The 21,099-nt window shown below is 37.2% G+C and overlaps 1 protein-coding gene across 1 annotated transcript in view; it reads left to right on the forward strand.

Annotated features, from left to right (window-relative positions):
* Window positions 1-21,099, forward strand: part of LOC132205307 (lachesin-like) — a 136,875-nt gene that overhangs the window by 97,480 nt on the left and 18,296 nt on the right. Inside the window, exon 3 of the mRNA XM_059634277.1 lies at window positions 14,409-14,619. Within this exon, the coding sequence (XP_059490260.1) occupies window positions 14,409-14,619 (211 nt within the window). The remainder of the gene's footprint in view (window positions 1-14,408; window positions 14,620-21,099) is intronic.

A 21,099-nucleotide genomic window follows, 5' to 3' on the forward strand; every position in this document is an offset into this window, starting at 1 on the left:
TTAAGCACTGGCAACTCCATGGTAATATGTAGTAATTAGATTAAAAATTGAGTTTCAAAAAATATATTCAAACTTATTAAAATAAAGCAAAATTGATGTATATTTTTCATAATTTTAATTTTTTAAATCTTTTTCACATTACTTTATTTAAAAATAAAATTTTATGTAAAATTATTCCTTTTGCATGGTACAATCCAGAATATAAATATGATTATTATTGATAGTATAAATTTATATAATTATGCAGTGTCAATAAGGAAGTGTTGGAAAAGATAAATAATATGACTGGACTGTTTCCTTCTACTTGTTTCCATACGTCTAAATTACTAATATTATATAAAAAATTTATAATGAGCCTATAAAAAGTAGTTTATCATTTAAATTAATATAAAAAATAAAAAAAATTAATAATATTTACTGTATACTATTGTAAATTGTAACGAATCAAACTACTGCAATTCAAAATCTGCCAAACTCTGAATCATTAATATCATAAAAATTATAATTCAAAATTTTAAATTTATTGAATTCAAAAAATACCAGCAAGAATTTAAAAAAGTTAGTTAAATGATTTATTATTTTTTTCAATTGCTTACTCTCAGTGATGGTTTTGAAACCAAAGCAAGTAAAGTTGTTTGAAAAAAATGCAATTGAACTCAAAGCAATTTTGTATAGACAGCTTGAACAATATTTGAAATTTTTCAGCCACTTTGCCCATCAAATGAAGGTTTCTATTAAACATAAAAATTTCTAGCACACAGAATAACTGTCAAAAGTGCTGACATGGAAAATTTTAGCTTTTATGGACCAGCATGGTACATATGTACCCTCGTTTTACGCCATTTGTTTGTCCTTTTAAAACATGCAATGTTACTCTCGGAGAGCAAAAACGTTTTTCCCCGCTGGATCCGGTCCGCACGCATGTGCTATTATTATTATTTTCTGTTTGCGTTTAGCGGCCGTGCAGGTGTACAGCACACCTACCTCCATTGTTGAGAACATCGGATTAAAACGAGCCGCATTGAGGTTTCCAGCGGTGGAAACGAGAGAGAGCTGCACGAAAGTGCTAAAAAGCTTAACCGGAATGAAATTCGCAAATGAATCCACCGGGGCGGAAAAATATAATTTTCCGTCATTCACGCCGCACAGTCAACCAGAGGCAGCAGCTTTTTCGCAGTCACTTTCTTTTTTTTTTATTCCCATTTTTCACCGAATCAAAATTCACGTCGTCGTTGACCCGAATGCGACCAATAATAATGCCGGCGGACGAGTTTGTTTACGAGTGAATGACACAAGAAAAACAAGCGTGCAAAAAAAGTTGGCAACGGGCGGTCCGAAAACACTGGTTGCAGCACGTCGGCTCGTGTATAAATAAATATGTACCGAAATAAGTGACTTTTACATTCGACATTTGCCGAGAGAGGTGCGTGCCGCAATAAAAGGCCTCATTTATCAAAGTGAGCGTGTCTGTTAAAACAATTTTTACGATCCGTTTCCAATATCTGGCTGCAATTATTATTATTACCGCTCACGCATCGCTGTGGGAAAAGCGCTTTTTTTTCACTGCCGGCAGCACAAATGGAAAAACTGCTGCTTTTTTCATATATGGGGAGAGAGAAATAATAAGATATCGGCGGCTTTTATTGCCGATATTTATTGTGCGCGATACATTTTCCATTTGCAGCAGCGAGAAAGGGGCCAAATTTGGCATCCATACACACAGCCTAGCTCCCGGGCCGGCTTATATCATGCAAAAGCAGGCTGGATGGGCAATCTGGTTAGCTATTCTGCGCACAACCGGTTTTCCATTTCGACTTTCAAGAGCACACCACCTCGCTACATGTCGCCGCAGCCTCCTCCTCCATCTATGTATAAATTTCTATGTGCGGGTTTTCGCGAGAGAGGTTATGCAGCCGGTAGATCCTTCCTGTTCGTTCGTTCTTACGATATAAATTATGACAATTGCAGGTAACGTCGTATGAATTTCAATTCGGCACCCTTTCTATATGTAGAGTGTCGCATCTCACGGTCCATTTGTGCATTCTGTCGACCCTCGCTCTCTAATCTCGAGGCCCTTCACCTAATTTTATTAAACCGCAAATTACTTCGACGTGACGAGAGAGAGCCCTGCATAATTTCTGATTTCAATTAGTCACGATTCGCCTGCTTCGTCTGAAAAGTTTTCTTCTCTCTGCAGTTTATTTTTTCTGGCGCACAGAAGCCAATTCAATTTGGCGGCGCATATCATTACTCCCCGTTGAATAATGTTTGAATGTTTGCGGTGATAAATTTTAAATGACTTACTCAGCCGTTGAAATGACGCATGTGTATTTTGCTCCGGCCGAGTGTAGGAGAGGAGGAAATGCACAATGTATCGCCCGTTTTAATAATAAATCATGCTACTTGTTGAGTTCAGCGGCTCCGTTTCGCTCCGATTATTTTCCAATTTGAATCGAGCGGGTAATTATTTATTTTGTGCTACCAAAAGTTCGCTCACAAGCAGAGTGGTTGAATTTCGCATAAACATCGCAAGCTGGAGTTTATTAATCCGAACGAGAAGGAGCACGCGAATGCTGCAGGAAGACACAAAGGCTTAAGGTTGAATTAAGCCGCGATTTCTTTCCCGGTTAGTTTTCCGCGTGTCGGAGTTGCTTACGCCAGCGACAGTCGCTGCGTTCTAGTGAAATCCTCGGTTTATATATGAAACCAGAGGAAAATGATCAATTAAATAAATTTGTAAGCTTAATGTCTTCTCTAGATCAATAAAATTTTATTAATATTATGCTTGATGTGTGGAAAAGTTAAAATTACGTGAAAATTATAAAAAAGTTGCTAAGCAATTATTTGTAGGAAAATAAAGAAAATGAACTCAAAGATTATGCTACGAAAATTATCAACATGGAACAAGTTTGTGTCTAGAGGAAATATTATTTTTCACAAAATTCACAATAAATTCTTTTGCGATTATATTATAAGTAAATCAATCTGTTTATCCGTTATCTGAAGGGAGAAAAAATATATATGCTGAACAAGTTGCTATTCTGGCCCTCATCACACTTTCGTTCAAGTAAACATTATTGATTGGAAGCAGCTATTCTGCCTATTCCAAACAATTAATTTTTTAGCATGAAATCTTTTCCCCTTAAAAAATTAAAGTTGAGAAGGTCCATTTAGCCCTAAAGTAAGTTTTGTTGAATGTTTCAATTTCAATCAGACTGTGAGCTTAGGTAATTAAACAACTTTGAACTAACTACTATTGTTTAAAATATTTATTTTAACTTAAGTGAATTAGAAAAACAAAATTATATATAAAATTGAAATACTTAATTAATTAATTTAAATATAAAAAAAGCATTAAATTATAAATAAATGCAATTAACTTGCAAAATAAGAAAAGTATTAATATAATAAAATAAATTTTTTATGATTAACATAGTTGACTACTTGCCAGATAAAATATCTTGATGCTTCTTTTTATTTTCAAGCATGTAATTTTGATATTAAAATTGTAGAGTAAGGCAATTTGAATTTTCAATTCCACAATTTGCAGTCTGTTGCCGACAACGGTGAATATTGCACAATTGAAGCCTCGTTGTGTCGGTCTATCGACCTTTTTTCGCAAGCCCGCGGCACAATTTCAATTCGGAAGCGTCATGCTCTCTCGGTTTGGTAGGTTGCCGGTTGGCGCATGTTATCGGAGAGATCAAAAACACATTTCATTTCGCATTTTCCGCCCGTTTGCCCGCTACACGCTCGCGCATTTCCCCGTCCACATGCATGCACCGCGGCAGCGAAACACGTCAAAATCCTGTTTCTCACCGAGATTTCCGCAAAATTTGCCTTTTAAAAAGCGGCTTTCTCGCGCGCTCGTGTTTTCCCAAATCCGCCGGCAAATCCAAAAGCGACCTCGACTTCTCTCTCGTCGGTCGCTGCTGGCACAGCCAAACTCCATTTAGTGCACATATCATTTTGGAGGTCTTTTTTCTGCTCGCAAATAGAAATTTCAAAGAGTGCCTGCTCTCTTTCTTCGCCGGCGGCGTGCCTGGGAATTGGAATCCTCGCGCCGCCTGCGAATCAATGTAAATTTCCTGCGCGTCTTGCAGCTCTTTTTCGCCGGATTACTGGGGTGACACAGGATTGCTGCGAGGTGATAAATGGAAGACATTGGCACCCGCGCGATATATGAAACAACCGGCACCGCATCACCCGAGAAATATATATATTTTTTTTCACTAGCGACGACGCGCGCTCTCCGCCGCCATCCGACCATTTTTTAGTGAAAAAAGTCGAATTCCGCCTTTGCCTTTGGTGCGAGTTCAGCATGCGAAATTCGTTCGTTCGTTCGGCAGCCGCCGCCATTTTCAGGAACACATGCACACGCAGACTGAATTCACCAAAAAGTGGCTGCCACCGACTCCGGTCTGCAAAAGCACTCTGCACGAAAAAATCCCAGGCACGCAAATTGGCCGAGCTAATTTGTGAGCAATTACAAGAGCAAGTCGTCCGCCCGCCACCCAGGTGCATTTTAATTCCGCCCACCTGGAGAGCTGGGAATTAATTATTTTTCCTCTCCTTTCTGTTGACCGAGAGCTATATGAGCAGCTCATAATCATAATTAAACTAAAAAAAGTAGGTTGTGATACATAATTTTGAAATTTGGAGTTTAATAATTTGTTATATTAACTTAAAACTTGTGAAACTAATAAATATTTCAAGGGTTTTGACCATTACAAATTATAATTATTTGGAGGTTTTCACATGCTAAGTTAGCACCAGGAAAATTATATTTACTTACATAATATCCTAATGTGATTTACTAATTTTTAACTAAAATAAAACATATAATTATGCTTTTAAATAATTTCTATATTAATAAATTTTTATTTTTTCAATGCAAATTCTTATAGGTTATTGACCTATGATAAGCATGGAGAGGAATCGTTGAGCACTTTTCTTTAGAAGAAACAGCAAAAGGCGATAATCCGTCATTTAAATTGCTTCCAAGACAGGAAATAAGCGTTGCTGTCAGCCGAGAGGTGACGGGCGCGCGAGCGAGACTTTTGCCGATCGCAAACGTCTGCTGCAAATGCGGGCCGCCAGAAAAACAGCGGGGCGCTGTCACTGATATAACGATCAGCTATACAAAGAAAGGTCAGCTGAAATGGCGTGTCCTTTGCGTCGTCCTCCGAGGGGCGCGCGTTTAATAAAACGATGATGTTTTGCTGGTCGCAATAATGAACAACTAATGAACCGGCCGACGAATTTGCAAGAGCTGGAAAAAATAAAGCACAAAAAATACCGTACAAAAGCAGAGGGCCGTGCCGGGAGGGAAACAACAAACACTTTTTTCCTCTGGCACACGTTTTATCCGACGCAAACATTTTGATCCCTTTTGTTTCCGCCGTGAAATAAACTTAATTAAGTTCTCAGAAAAGGCATGAGTTTGAAATTAGTTTTTTTTTTCACAAGCGCAATAAAATTAATGCAAGTTTTTCTTTTGAAGTTGTCTCTCAGCAAATACAAAAATAAGCGGAGAGATAATTTCATTTTCCGGGGGTCGCCTCCCTTTGTTGTATTACATTGACTTCCCCTTTCGAGAAGGCCAAACAAGATATCGGTTGGAGAACGTTATTAAATTTGCATGGCAAAAAGTGTAATGGCACGGAAAGCGCCGGTCTCTCGCCGCTTCAAAAAGCAGCAACTTTTTTGTTCGTCCCAAAGTTTTGCGTTTGATGTCAGATTTCATAAAGCGCTCCAATGGCTGGCGCGTACAATTAGAGACAATTATACACTCGGCGCAAATTTTTGGGGATGAACCGCAACACACGGGGCTAAAATGGCATCAACTTTTGAATGCTCGGCGGCGGCGACTCTCGGTTTTTTGCACGTCACAAACGCCCGCCACAAAGGGCCTCTTTTGTGTGCCCTCATCCTTTTTCAGGGGCTCCCATGCAAAAGCGACGTAACTTTTCGGCGTCTGTCTCTCGCTTTCGCTTTTGAGAGATTTACAAAGAAAATCTCACGTGACGCCTCCTCATTTTCTCCTCTAGTTAAAGCGGCTCTTCTCTTTCTCGCCGTCCTTAAAATTTATATACATTTCAGCAGCACAGCAGATGGGTGGGATTTTCAGCTGAAATAATCGCAAGAGTCATTTTTCAAAAAAGACGGCCTCAAGCGGATCAAAATTCTAAATAAATACACCAGCAGGCACGTTCTTCGTTTTGCCAGCAGCTGCAGCCGGATTAAGTTACTCGCCATTATCGGGCTGTCACCTACACGCTGGCCTGGATTCGCGCCCAGCTTTATATTTGTCATACGAGGCTGGAAAATCTGACTGATTTGATGAATAATTAGCGCCCCCATTTCTCCAGCTGGAAAATGCTTGATAGTTCAACAATGAATGACACACGCACTTAGGTGCCAAAGCTGAGGGAATTCCAGCGGGTTTCCGCTTAATGTGCTGCAAAGTGAAATTCTTGCAGATACGTGCAAAGTGTTGGTAATTTCCACCTGAAACTGGCGGAATGTCGGTTTAAGTTGAAGTGGGTTGAGGGCTGCCTGGTGTTCTCATTAGTCGCGAAAAATGTGACGGGAAATGAGAGTTTCGTGGTGAAAGCGAGTGTATGGTATGAGAATATTGCAGACTCTCGTCAAAAATGCGCACGAGGCATATCATATTCAAATGGTGAAAATTGTCCGTCACGGAAAAATGAAATTCCTGGAAAAGCCAAAAGCCTGGCAAAATGAAGGGTGATGAAAGAGATGGCAAAAGATAACGTTGTGTGCCATATACATATTCCAACTAAATAGAAATTGAAAACGGAAAACTCAATATTAATGTTTCTCTGCGAAATAATAATTTATAATTTTCGAGAGTATCACAAAATTAAAAAAAAAAAATCTCACAGCATTTATCATACTTTTTTTGGTTATTCGTTAATTTTCCTTTTTTTTAATTCGCTCCAGAATTTAGTCTGGTAATGGATATTTGCAATTATGTCACACAGATAAAAATAATTGTGAATACTGTTTTTCCTTCAATTTTGGAAAATAAATATTAATTTTTAGACCGCTTTGAGACTCAGTTATAGTTTTATACATTTCAATTTTCAATCAAAAAAACTTCTACTTTTTGAAAAAAATTTAGTACTACCTTATTTGTTTAAATAATTAAAAACTTTTATTCAAAGAAAACCTTTACCAGACTCTTTAAAATGGAAGTACCTATTCTTTTTTGAAAATTAATGCCATCATATTTTAACGGGAAAGAAATGAAATTTTATAAATAAAAGTGTATTTAATTATATTAATGGAATTTTAATGAAAAATTTACATTTCAGTTTGCCCTTATTAGGGAAAAATATGAAACAATCTAACAAAATAAAAACTAAAAGAAAATGTCCATTTTTTGTATCAATGTCAACAGTGTCTAACAAACCAAAAGAAAAAAAAAACAACTTCATAAAAACCTCAAGGAACTACAAAAACCTCCAATGATATCCCTCAAGTTTTTTTACAGTGTTTTTTTCCCCGCGGCTAACAATAAGTCTTCCACGTTCCCCTATCAAACCGGCTTATGCGGTCACTGATCTCCGCAATTTTTCTTTCCAAGTCTCGAAACAAGGCAAAACGTGGAGATAACACAACCTTGGGCGCTGAGCAGGTCGTGTGCCGGATGCCGTAACATCTCGCAAGTCATGTTCCACAATATACAGTGGGTTTCGATACAAACACGTGCATGAGTGTGCAAGTGTGCGCGGGGCGGCAAAATATTGGGCAGTCGTTCGCGAAACGCTGCGGGGTCTAGACCGCTGAGTCAGCCTTCTTTTATTTGTATTCGTGCATGGCCCACTTGCGTGTGGTATCGCAGATTGCACGTGCCGCATGTATGAATTGCTGATTTTTCTGACGATAACGCCCACCAGCATTTGAGAGCGCGGCAACCTTTGCCGCCCTCACAAACACCTCTGTGTGCGAATTGAAAAATTGTTATTGAAACATCAAAGGAAGTTTCGGCGGAAATGGAAATAATATCGCGAGTGAAGGGGTGAATTGAAATAGGGAATGTGTCCCAAAAGAGCTGCGTTTCAAAAAAGAAAACATGTTACGCACGATGAGTTTGAGGAAAATTGACTTTGAAAAGTTTTCTTCCAAAAATAGCAACTTGATCAATGGAAAGGGAAACTTTGAAAAATTGCGTGGGGTAAACATTTTATTTTAACTTTTTCATTAAGGAAATTTCAAAAGGTTCTTTTAGTGAGGACAGAGAAGCTTTTAAGACTGCAGAGTGTATTTTTAAGGTGTTTACCATCAAACAATAAATAAATTCACAAAACTTTGAGTAAAGGTTTTGCATTTTACAGATATTATGGTTTTTTGTTGCGTGTTAATTTGATGAAGAATTTTTTGTCTAAATATATTTTAGCTAAACAAGGTATTTATTTTAATTTATGTTTCATCCAATTAACCCATTTTGTACCTCATGATTTTGAAATCAGTTGGAATGAACTTGATTTTTGGATTCGGCACTTTTCTTTGGCTCATGAGAAGTTAAAAAATTCCCGAAAATGTAATACTTGCATCATTTATATTGATTAATATAAAGGAAAAAGGCATTCCCTCTGTGTTGAAAAGTTAGAAATGATTAATTTTGTTATCATAAGGGAAGAAATAAAATCAATATTTGTCTAGTAATAATTGGGATAACTGGTAGAACTTCTATTAAGATAATGAGACATTTTTGTTATAAGTGCTTGGGTCAGTTGAACATTAATTTGATTAATTAAATTATATTAACTGCTCCAGAAACGGGAAAAAGCATTCAATACTTTGCTGAAAATTTTAAATATATAATATGTAATTTCAATGCATTCTGTATATTAAAAAAATTTAAATATAAATATCATCTCAATTACATCGTTAGATGTAAATTTAAAATTATATTGTGTCAAATGGAAATAATGAAAAAATTATTAATAACAAAATTACTTTGTAAATAAATTATTTATATGGTTAAAAAGTTGTGTTTAATCATGAAAGACATAAAAAAATATTAAAATAATTTGTTTTTTATATTTTGAAATGTTTAAACTTCATTTTTAATTTTTTTAAGTAAAAAATGCAATACCTCTCTGTTGAAAAGGTAAAAAATAGACCGACTCTTTATTTATTTCCGAAAAGAAAAAGAAATAATTAAATGTTAATTATTATAATGAACTTTTTTAAGCCCTCTTTTAATAGCTGTTTCACTAAATAAAAGAATGAGGTAATCATCTTATTCATTTTTATCAATGTAGAATCGAGAACCTATAATTTACCAATCAAATAATAATCAAGAAGCTTTGATTATGTCAATTCAAGCTTAATTGCCGGTTCGCTATAATTTCCGGCAACACTTCTTGGAGATCACCCCTGCAATCAGAGGCGCGAGCTACAAATTAGCATGGGCGTGAAGCTCCCCCTTATCTGGCGCTCCTCTCAAGTAGTTAGCAGCTGAAGTAAATCAAATTTGAAATTTCGGGCCCGCTTTTCCAACAGGCTGCGATAATGAATTGCCGCTCGGCTGGCTTCCATGTCGCCGCCTTTTGAGCCGGCGCGAGAATTTATGCACGCGGCTGGCTCGGATCCTCCAAGATCTGCTCGTTCGTTCTCAGCCCGTAAATCCAATTCTCGACCACCTTTCCTGCGAACCCCCAAATCCGGCGGCTTAACCAGTTAATTAGTCTTTTGTGCAATGACTCGTGCAGCCGTGTGGGGGAACAAAGGCTGCACTTTGTTCCCCCGCCTGCTGATGATTATTTGTCCCCGACCCGAATAAGTGAGTCCGTCGCACCTGCTGCCGCACTTATGTAATGTTTCATGGCCAAATAAATTTCAACGGATGAGCCATAAAATTAGTAGGCCCGAGTGCAGGTCCGGCTGCCGATTAGGGCACCCAGAAGGATTGTAATACACGTGTAAAAAAACGGGCAGGTCGGCGGGCAGCAGGGAGGACGCGGAAGTGCTTATCGATTTATTTATTTTCTCAGCAAACACTCGGCCGTTGTGTGTGACACTCGAATTTTATATACGGCCCCGAGGAGAGCTACGGGAGGGTCGTATAATATAAAGTATTATGGTCGTTTTTCGATTCAATTGTGTTACAAATGAATGAATGAATGGATGGACCCGCCGCAAGGGGGAAACCGAACCGGATGGTTTGAGGCTGGCGAGGCGCGAGGCCGTCGGACGGAAGCGTTTGCGGAGAGTCTCTCGTCGTAAAATTAATTAGCCTCTCTTCTATGAGCCCCCGCGCCACTGGAGAGGTGCAAAAATTCACTTTGAAATTCCGCTTTGTCTTCCTGCTTTTCCGCGCCACCTCCGGCGCAGCCAGCGCGTTCTACGTGTGTTTGAAGTGGGATGTTTGCGTGGCGCAAACCAAGCATTGTTTGGAATAATGCGCCGAAATTAGAATAAATTGCTCGCTCTAAACGCCCGCCGCTGCGATCGCAAAACATAATAAACAGTGGAGAGAGAGAGAGAAAGAGAACGCCGCTGGCAATATTTGGTGAAACGATAAATTGTTAACATATTTTGTGTGATGCGATCGTGTGTCTGATTGAACGCACAGCAAACGTGTTTTTGCTTAAAATTAGTTTCTATAGTTGATAATTATGTTCGCGCAGGCAATTATTCCCCCTTTTTAAACAAACCAAAAAAATGCTTAAAAAAACCCTGAATCTCATAAATTGATAAACAGTTCCTCTAAAAAACTGAATATTTTGAATAACAAACGTTAGTAATTTGTTTTTCTGGTTGATCTGCTCACGATCGTTCGACTTATCCTAGTTTTTGTTATTTTTGATGACCTCTGTTTCGTTTTTAATCTTTCATCAATAACAAATGATTTTGAATCTAACTGGATCTTTTAAATTACTAAATAAACATAGTTAAGCAGAATTATTGATATTTTTAATTGCTTAATTCTATGTTTACTCATAATACCTCTAATTTTAAACAATTATTTATTACAATATTGGTTAAATAATTATAATAAATTTTAGAAGTTAAGGACAAATATTTTATTCAGAATTACATTTTAATTTTATTTATAAATTTCTATGTTCAAAAATTATTTTAGTTTCAAATATTGGCCAATTTTATGCTAAATTTATTAATAAATCACTGTCATGTGTCATGGTATTAAATTTAATCAAGAGTTATATAATATTAATTTAACAATTAATCATTCTTCAATTAGCTTGCTTCCAAGAAGCTGGTATGAAATTCTTTCATTTTTTCCAGATTAATTCCAGATATTTTAACCACTAATCAATCCAAATTAAAAATTTTCTAGCAGGCAAAATTCCTAATCTGAATCTTTTACCATATAATTAGATCTAGAACAGTTAGCGTTTTTTTCCCTCATCTTCTGCATTATATTTATTTTATCTCGACATTTTCCTCAATCCTTGAAACGAAAACTGTACAAAGGAACAAACGAAATCAGCCTGGAGGAGGCTTGCTAGGCTCGGCCAAAGAAAAGTTTTTCCCCAACTCCACTCCATCTTCTCTCCTTATATTCTTTCTTTTGTGGATCCATCGCTAAAAAAGAAAATTGCGTTCTCGTTTCCCTGGGAGAATTAAGCTCCTAAAGCACTTCCCTCTCGCCCGGCCCCGCAAAAAACCCAACCTGCTCAACTCGAGACACTTTGCATCTCCGAGCAAGGTGTTATCTGCACTCTTTTTTTATTATAAATTTCGCCATTATTCCATCGAAGAAGACTCGATTTGGGTGTTATTTTTTCTTTTTCGTGCCCCCAGGGTGGTCGCCGCAGGGAATTGGCACGAAATGAAAATGACGTGTTTTCCGCCGCCCAACTGATGGATGCTGATTACAGGGCCTGAATTTTAAAACAAAAAGGAATTGATTCCGGAGGTGGCGCCCGAGGCCCCTGGGAATGTTTGGGACACGATTTTATTGATTCTGCCCGTGCGTATCGCCGCCGAAATAGCGCTCCTGCTGGCGGCGTCGAGGGCCTTTGTGCCCTCGCACGCCCTGACCTTTTCGTCGGAAATTTGCGCTTCGGCAAAAACAACGCACGCGCCGCGTCGCACCGCCGAAATAACAATGAGCATCAAGTTCGCAGAATTACTCGAGCAAACTCTAGCTTACCAACATGCAGACGACGATGCTATAAATATCTCATTTCATTAATGAAAATCGTTGTCGTCGGTATGAATTTGATCGTCATCCACTTGTACTGTTATTGGTGGGTTATTAAAAATTTCTTGGAAAGGAAAACAATATCTTATGTGGGTTGAATTTCTAAAGTTGCCAATATTGTTCCACAGGAGGAAAATCTACGGCATTTCCTCACTTTGAAAGAATCGTTGAATGTAAGCTCCTGGAAAAAATAATACTCAATTTGAGCAATATTTGCTTCCAAATAAGACAAGCTATAAATAACAGCAGCAATATTTCACAATGAAGCCACCATACGAAAATATGATAATGAAGACATTTTCCTTCAACAAAATTTACTATGATAGTTATAAATGATAAAATGATATTGAATTTTTGAAAGAAAAAAAAATTGGATGAAAAATAATTATATTGTAATTGATGAATTCAATAAAAATGGTTGAAAAATTAGATATTTATATGTCGAGACTAAAATTCAGTCAAATTATAATTGCATCTTTTTCCTGTCCTATTATTGTTTCAAAAGTTTACAAAATTATTCATATTTAATTAAATATTAAAGAAAAACTGATTCATTGAAAATAAATTAATCACTCGGTTCGACAAAGCTACAAAAAATTAATTTATTTCAGTTGCTTTTTGGCTTTGAATACATAACAAACAAAATTTAATTCAGAGACTGAATATAAACGGTTTCCGCAAATTATTAATGTTAATTATTTTACCGGCCATTAAAACAGACGAAATAAGCGCTTTGTCATATATAATAAAAAAATTCTAAAAAACAAATTAAACATGCAAGTCGTGTATTTAATCATCAATTTTTGCGCCCCCTCCAACGTTCCAAAGTCAACGGTCTACAGAGGATTAAAAGTGACAGACGCACGAAATTATGAAACACAAACAGCGGCAAATTAACATTCCCTTTCACGAAACACGCGTTTATTTACTACCAAGAGCAGGAAGGTGAAAATAATAAAAAGTTGACTGACGGATTAGCTCGCGATAAAAATTCATAACAGTCTGCGGCGGCGAATGGCGCATACACGAACGAATGCGTGAAGTACGATTGCATACATCAGCGCGGAAAACATTTTTGCGGAAGTCGGTGCGGCGGCGGCCGATCAATACTCGCTCTTTGTACCATAATTTATTGCGTGGGAAAGGTCAACCCGGGCGAATTGTGTCGCCTCTGCCGGTTGTGTTGCACCCGGTATAACAGCAAGATTTCACTTTGCACGGACGGAGGAGAGAAAGAAAGAAAGAAACGGGTGATTTAAAGATCAAGACGAAGGAGGGCAGTAAAGAAGCGGACAGACCGGCTGCGGGTGGGAACGGCGCCTTTTTTCCGACAGAACTGCCCACCTGCTGGGATAAAGACACCGTTTTCTCTTCCCAGGCGAAAATGCAAGCCCGCAGAGCATTAGTGCTCAAACGGTTGCATAAGTTTTATAGCCTTGGAAGTAGAGAGCACGGTGTTGAGCTCTCTTGATTTTTGCTCTCTTATCCGGTGGCGTCGATTCTCAGCCGAGCGAGCGAGTTCGAGAGGAAGGTTACGTACCGAGTTTGCAATTTGTTTTGCAGATGAGAATGATTTGATTTGGAGGAATATTCCGACGGGAAACTTTGTAATGCTCTCTGCCGAGCTATGTCATTACTTGCGGTTGACATGAGAGCACAAACCACACGGCGCGATTAAATTTACGTTGTAAAGCATTAAACTTTTTAAAGATCATGTAAAGGAACAAAGAATTTATTTTCAAGAAATAACATTTCTTAAGGGAAGAGCAACAATCATGATTTATTCTAAAAAAAAAACTTTGGAATCAACTCTACTTATGCAATTTTTAATTAAGTTAATGGGAAATTTGACGAAGTTTAATCATACTAAATATTAATTTGAAATTTAAATTTTCACTCGAAATATGATCTTGGCGGATTATTTGTGTAAATGATCAAATCAAATGAAGTTGTTACGTTGAAGACAGTAAATAAGTTATTATTATAAATAAATTTAAGAATAATATATAAATTGCATTATTGCAAGTATAAGTTTAAAAAAATCGTTCATTTATTTCAAAGTAATATGAAATAACTTTATAATAATAAAATTAAAATTAACAATTTATAAATCAAGTTATATGAGTTATTATATGAAGTTAAAAATAGTGTTAAAGAAATACAAAATGTGAACATAATTTAAAATTTAATATTTTTGTTTTAGGTATCGTGGATACGACGGCGAGACGCGCACATTTTGGCCGTGGACCGGTACACGTTTATCGCTGATGAGCGTTTCCAGGCGTTCCACGTCGAGTCGACGGACACGTGGACCCTGCAAATCAAGTACGTGCAGGGTCGCGACGCCGGGATGTACGAGTGTCAAATCAGCACCGAGCCCAAAATGAGCCACTTCATCACCCTCAACGTCGTAGGTGAGTGCAATGGACCCGCCAATTTGCGTGGCCCCGTTTCATGTCAAAGGAACCCACCTGAGATGCGACAGTCTCTATTTTGTCTCAGCCCAGTTTGTTTGTTTGCTTGTTTGCCGATTCCTCTCTCGGCGGCGCCGCACGTAAACTTTGATATTTGAGAAGCCTGGCCTTAAGTCGACGCACTCCGCCGGCATTTCAAATAATGCTGCCGCCAATTTGAGCTGCGAATTGCGACGCTGCAGCCGCCGGCGGTGCGTGTTTGATTTGGGTATCGAGGCGGCTGATATGGATTTGTATCGTTGGTTTGAGGTATTAGGCATTACCACGATCCGGTCTTCCGGGCTGAGACGCGAGAGGAAGAAGTCAAAGCAGCGGAAAATTGCTTTGTTTTTATACCTGGAGGAAAAGGTTATCAGCTTTGCGGAATCGTTGTGCCGGAGAAGCAGCTTTTATTGTTGTTGTTTTACGTTATTTTTTATTTTCTCTCTGCAATCCATACTAAATTTCAAATTATGTTTAGGAATAGGGAAAACGGCTAACCATATTTATATAATTTTTTTTTCACATGGAAACTCCAAATTTTGACTTTTATTCAACAGTTGGAACTGAGTAAATCAGCGAAGGCAAAGCAGCAATTTTGATTTTTTAAACAATTTTCCTTGAATTTACTTTTTTTATTGTATAAAAAAAACCAAATTGCACATCTCAGACTCCAGGTCCTGAGCGGAGAATACTTATTCCCGCAACCATTTAAAAGTTTAAAAATCCTCGAAACTTCATTCTGATCATTAATAGTCTCACGGTCACTCTCTCAAGGATGAAGAGGTGAAATATATGAAGTGACTATTAGTTAATGAAATTAATTGCGTTGCAAAAAAAAATATTTAGCTAGAAAAATTTAACTTTGCTTAAATTCAAAACCGATAGCCGATGCCCATTCAAATTATCTTTTCCAAAAATTATCATTTTTTTACTTCGTGAAAATTTACCAAAGAAATTTATAATTAGTTTTGATTCATGGTGAATGGAATAATAGATGATAAAAAAAATTAATTTCTCTTCCGATTTACTTGATGAGATTTATTTTTCAATGGTTAAACAAAAAGTACAAAATGTTCCACACATCCGAGAAAAAATAAAAAGCTATCAAGGAAAGGCCAATTATTAACTGATTACAACAATTTAAATAATTATCATCTTACATTTTAATTACACAAAACAAAATAAATGGAAAAATGTATTTGCCATATTACATTTTATCCCAATGTCAACTTTTTGCGTACGCCAAATTTTAACGGAAACAGTCCGCTCCAGCTAAACGCCGCCGGCTTACAATTACACTTAATCGTCCAATTAGTCATGTCATTTTACCCGGCGCCGCGCACCGTTTTTCTTCCACCGCAGCCGAAACGTTGGCGCCCCGACATGCAATAACAAGATTATCGCCGGCCTGATTGGCCCTTGTTTTATTGTCTGCCAGCTGCTGGGCTTGGGATTTTTTTCGGTATTTTCAACAGTGGCTCTTTGCAAGGCAAATCAGGCGGAAAGGTTCTTTGGAAAAATATGCAAATTTTCCAGTCACAGTGAAAGGGAGGGTGAATGGAATGGGAAACAAAAACAAATAACACCACTAGAACCGTCGTTGTGTGGAAGAGCTTTAGAATCACGAAAAAAAATAATGTTTGTAATAAAAGGACTGAATTTTTTTAATTCAACATTTTTTAAATAAGCAATCATTCCAATAAAAATTTAATATTTTAAGAATGAAATGTTTTATCTGCTGGAAATACTTGACTTGAACAACTTTTGTTTATCCATTTTTTTTTTTATCACTTTGATCAAACTCTTTTCGTTCAAAATTTCTCATTTGAAAGTATTTTGTAGTAAGCCTGAAACAACGTACTGTTCACAATTTATTTACAAACTTTATCAAAGTTTTTACTTTGTGAAAGTTCGGCGTACTGGAATTGTCTATAAAGACAGAAGTGTTTTTGCACTATTTTTATTTCTGCGATCAGGGTGAACTGTTTTCTTCGCAGTTCATCCCTGTCAATAAATACATATATACTTACTTTTGCTTTCATTATTAGCGCGACAGTCATAATATTTTGATCCGGAATTTCGTACGTATTGTAAATTATGAATTATGATTACAATTGAGAAATTGAGAAAAGCTCTTAATCTTGCGTATCTAGTTAATGTGAATCATCATCATAAAATGGATAACCACTTTTGAGGATGGAGATTTAAATCTCTAAAAAATTCTTGTAAATTAGATAAGATGAAAATAAAATCTTTAAAGCATAAAAACCCATAAAAAAAAGATTATTTAAAAAATAATAAATTATTTAAATAATTTAAAATACAATAAACTATTCTTATTAAATTAAAAGATATAATAATAAAAATGCTTAGAGAAATAATTCACTATTAAAAAGTTGTATGCTTTTGGTGTGCTTCGCTCTTTGACCTTTCGACTTGAGCCGCAGGACAAACGATTTGGCTTCGTTACCTTTGTGGTGTCAGCCGAGATTGCCGGTGGTGATTCGTACCTTTTTCGCTTTCGCCAGATTTGTCGTCGTCACCGTGGTGCTCGCCGGCTTTCACGCTCCCGCATACATGTATGTTTCATACGTATTGATTCTAGATTCCCATAATGCATCGGCAGAGCGAGAGACGAGTACGAGCGAGCAGGCACTTCATTTTTGTTGTTTGTTGCTCACTTTTCGCCACGCCAGCAGTGCGCCGGCGAAAAAAAAACGGCATATATGTGTGAAAAAAAAGCGCGAACAAAAAGCCATTACTTTAATACGCGTGCGGCGAGGAGAGGAAATTTCTGCTATCATTTTCTGGCACCACCGCCGAGTTACGTCCTCGTCACACAACAAAATTGCCCCGGATATGGAAAAATCCGAGGGAAATCCAGCGACATTTGAGCGGCTTTTCGGTTCGATTGATTCGAAAATCGTCGCGCTGAGAAACAAATGCACAGGGTTATTGGCTGCTCGGCTGCCAACGCGTTTATTGCGCGCAGAAACTTGATATCGCGCTGAATTATGGAAATTGGCTCTTGTGCGCTGCTGTTTCATCGAGCTGTGCAGCTTCCAGTGAATGGCGCGGGCGTTGCGTTGCAGTGTAATTAATTCCGAGTGTGCCACACGATCATTACGTTTTCAGAGCCGTTCGGTTCAATCAGTCGGCGTGGGCAAAGTAAATGCGTTCATTTGATCCAGTCGGCAATTGTTTGTAATTTTAGAAGGCAATGACAATGGTTAACATGTGGCTTTTTCCATTCTTGTCGATGAAATTAATGATGTGTAAAATAGGAAACAATGATGTAACCAATTTAACTCTGCTCTGAAACGACAATTACAATAATTCAAGTGATGTAATAATAAAATATTGAGAGTTTTTTATTAAAACAACAATTTTGTACAATCTATTACCATTTGATTATTTAATATATTACAAATACTTTCGTATTTATATTAAAAAAAAACTTAAAAAATCCAGCAGAAATTTTACACACTTTAAGTATTTTCGGTGTTCAATTTTATTATAGCAATTTACGACTCAAACGGGGTCGTTTTCCAACCACATTACCCTCTCTCGCAACCCTTTTTCGGTGTCTTTTCATGTAATCGATGTCAAATTTATTTTTTAGTCAGTTTCCCTGACTGCGTGTGCCACCATTTGCTCGGCGCTCACATTTACTTATCTTGTGGCCGCGCGTGAAAATTTATGCGCCGCAGTCGGACTCGCTCGCTCGCTAAGTCGCGCTTTTCGAATCGCCCCCCGGCGGCCGCATTACGAGAAGAAAGACCGCGGCTCACCTACATCACACAGACTGCATGCATAAAAAGCGTGGGCCATTCATCATTAGTCTGGCAGCGCGCCCTGGAAGGCCGAATTTGAGAAAGCAGCAGTCGTTTAAAAAGAAGGCGGCCCTGCGTGGAGAATGAGAAAAAAAATGTGTAAAGGAAAGAGAAAGGGAAAAGCAGAAAAGCAGCGACTGCTGTCGTGTAGGTAGATAGGCCTTTTGATAAAGCCGCGTTATCTGATTTGACAGGGGCGGACTGTCACTCTTGACCTTTATTGGGGCGCCCCCTGCCTTTGTTTAAATGCTCTGACGTTGAACCTCTTTTTCTCCAGAGCTGCAGTGACTGGGAAATTTTTCATGTCTAAATTAATCGTCGCGCCCCCCACGTTTGTGCAGCAGATTTTTCATTTGCTGCGAGTGAGTTTATTTATTTTATCCTCTCTGACGCAACAAACAAACGATTACTGCTGGTGGGCCAAAGTCCCATTGGGATGGAATTAAAATTTGCAGAAGATGAGTTCGGCATTTAAATGTGGTGACCTTTGTGGAGATTTCTTTACACTGGTCTGATGTAAAGTTCTTGAATTTAGCGAAGAGAAATGATAAATTTTCATCTTTTTTTTTTAAAGAAGTAAGTAATAAAATGCAGCCTTTCATTATATAAATCTTAGGTTTAGAAAAATTAAACAAAAAATAAATTCAGATTTCTGTTTTCCTCTTGATTTTTAATTTCTGTCCGTTTAATTACAAGTATGAAATCCTCATGTATGGGGCAAAACTGTTCATTAATAGAACTCAAACCATTGTTGCAACCAGAAAATCACCCATTTTAAATAATGACTAACTTATATTTTCAGATTTTTCAACTATTAATCACTGATTTGCATTCACTCTGAGACTGTTGTAAATTTTGACGTAAAAGTGAAACATGTCTAATTTAAAAAAAAAAAAAATGCTTCTTAAGAATTTTGCGTAGCATATTTTACTGAATAAGATTTATAGAAAAGTATTTAAATTTTAAAATAATATAAATAAAAAATTTAAGTTAAGCTGCATTAATTTAATTTTCAAATTTTCTTAAAGTATCTTTTGGACGACTTTCATTCGAATAATCATGCTATTTTCCACTTGAAAATTAATCTTGCCCCCCACGAGTGCAAGATTTTTTCTCATTTGTGGTTGGCTTATTTATTTTATGCTCGGGAGCAAACAAACGATTGCTGGTGCTGGTCCCATTTGGTCGGAAGGTCGGCGGCGCAAAAAGGGGAAAAATTAACCTCGAGGGTGTGGAATTCTAATGTTGCGGCACACGACTATATTAATTGCACGGTTTCGCGCGCCGTGTGCGCCTGCTCTGAAGGAAGAGCCGCGGTGCCGCTCTTAGAAAATGGAGTGGAATGGCGGATTAAAGCGCTTCTTCATTAGTTGCATTACGCTGAAGCCGCTCCACCGCCGCCGACAACGCGCGTGGTTATGTCCTTCATTAAAATTATTTTCTATTCATGAGCATTCCACATGCTGCAAACCCAAGTGCGAGCCAATTTCATCCTCAATAGTGCTGCTTCAAGAGTTACTTTTAATTTTATGCTGTTATCATTGAAAACAATGACATTTTTCTTCTTAATTTTATTCACATTTTGATAGAAAAATTGGCCGAGTATTTTGATATCTCAAATTAATATTGATTTAGTAAGGTTTTTATTAGTCAACAGATTATTTTTTATATATTTATACACTTAAATATACACTTATGTTAACGTCCAGTAAAATTTATTTCGGAGAAAAATTAACTATTTGTTCATATTCATTAAATATTGAGGAAATCAACATCAACACCAAAGTTGAATTAAATTAGAGAGCGCATTTCTTTTAAAAATTTTACCCTGCAAAAAACGACCACAAATTTTCGAATGCTTTTCATAAAAAAGCTTCATTTTTCTTGTCAGAATGAAGCGATTGAGGTAAACTGGTCTTGATTTAAGTTAATATTTTTTACTTTCAAAATTCAGAAATGACGCAATGTTTAAAATTTTTTTTATAAAATCATAATGATGTGGTTTCGGTGGTTTTTATTTTTATTTAAATAATTTGAATCTTTTTAATTGTGTAAGAGGCCTGGAAATTAAACTGTCTTCTCCTATAATGATATTATTCTCCTCTCCAAAACTCACATCAGTTTTTATTATAACATTTCCTTCATCACAAGAATTTTAATTGGATTTTCCGTGTTTCAAACTCTATACATTGTGCAGTTTAACAAACAGAAATCAATACGCGAATATGTGCTTTTTATCCGAGAGTGTTCTTTTCTGCGTATAAAAATAAAATCAAGACGTTGTTATTTCAACATCCGATTTATTGTTATTGCACGCAAAAAGCAAATAAACCCGAACTTGTTTCATCCAAAGTGGAGTAAATCTTCTCAAGAATCGCTTGGATCAATTGCGCTGTATATATTTATTTAAAAAAATTCCCTTTGGCACAAATATGCGACCGAGGCAAAACTTTCTTTTCCCGCACACACGCATTGCTCTGTTCACGCCAAAAAGAAATAAGCAGGCGATGATGTGGGCGGAAATAAATTGACAGCTTTTGAGAGTGTGTCACGCAAGAAAAGTGGAATAAAGCGTGTTTGCCGCGCGCCGACTGTCAATAGAGCA

Source organism: Neocloeon triangulifer, unplaced genomic scaffold, assembly GCF_031216515.1.
Source record: "Neocloeon triangulifer isolate White Clay Creek 2 clone unplaced genomic scaffold, ASM3121651v1 ptg000002l, whole genome shotgun sequence".
Taxonomy (NCBI): domain Eukaryota; kingdom Metazoa; phylum Arthropoda; class Insecta; order Ephemeroptera; family Baetidae; genus Neocloeon; species Neocloeon triangulifer.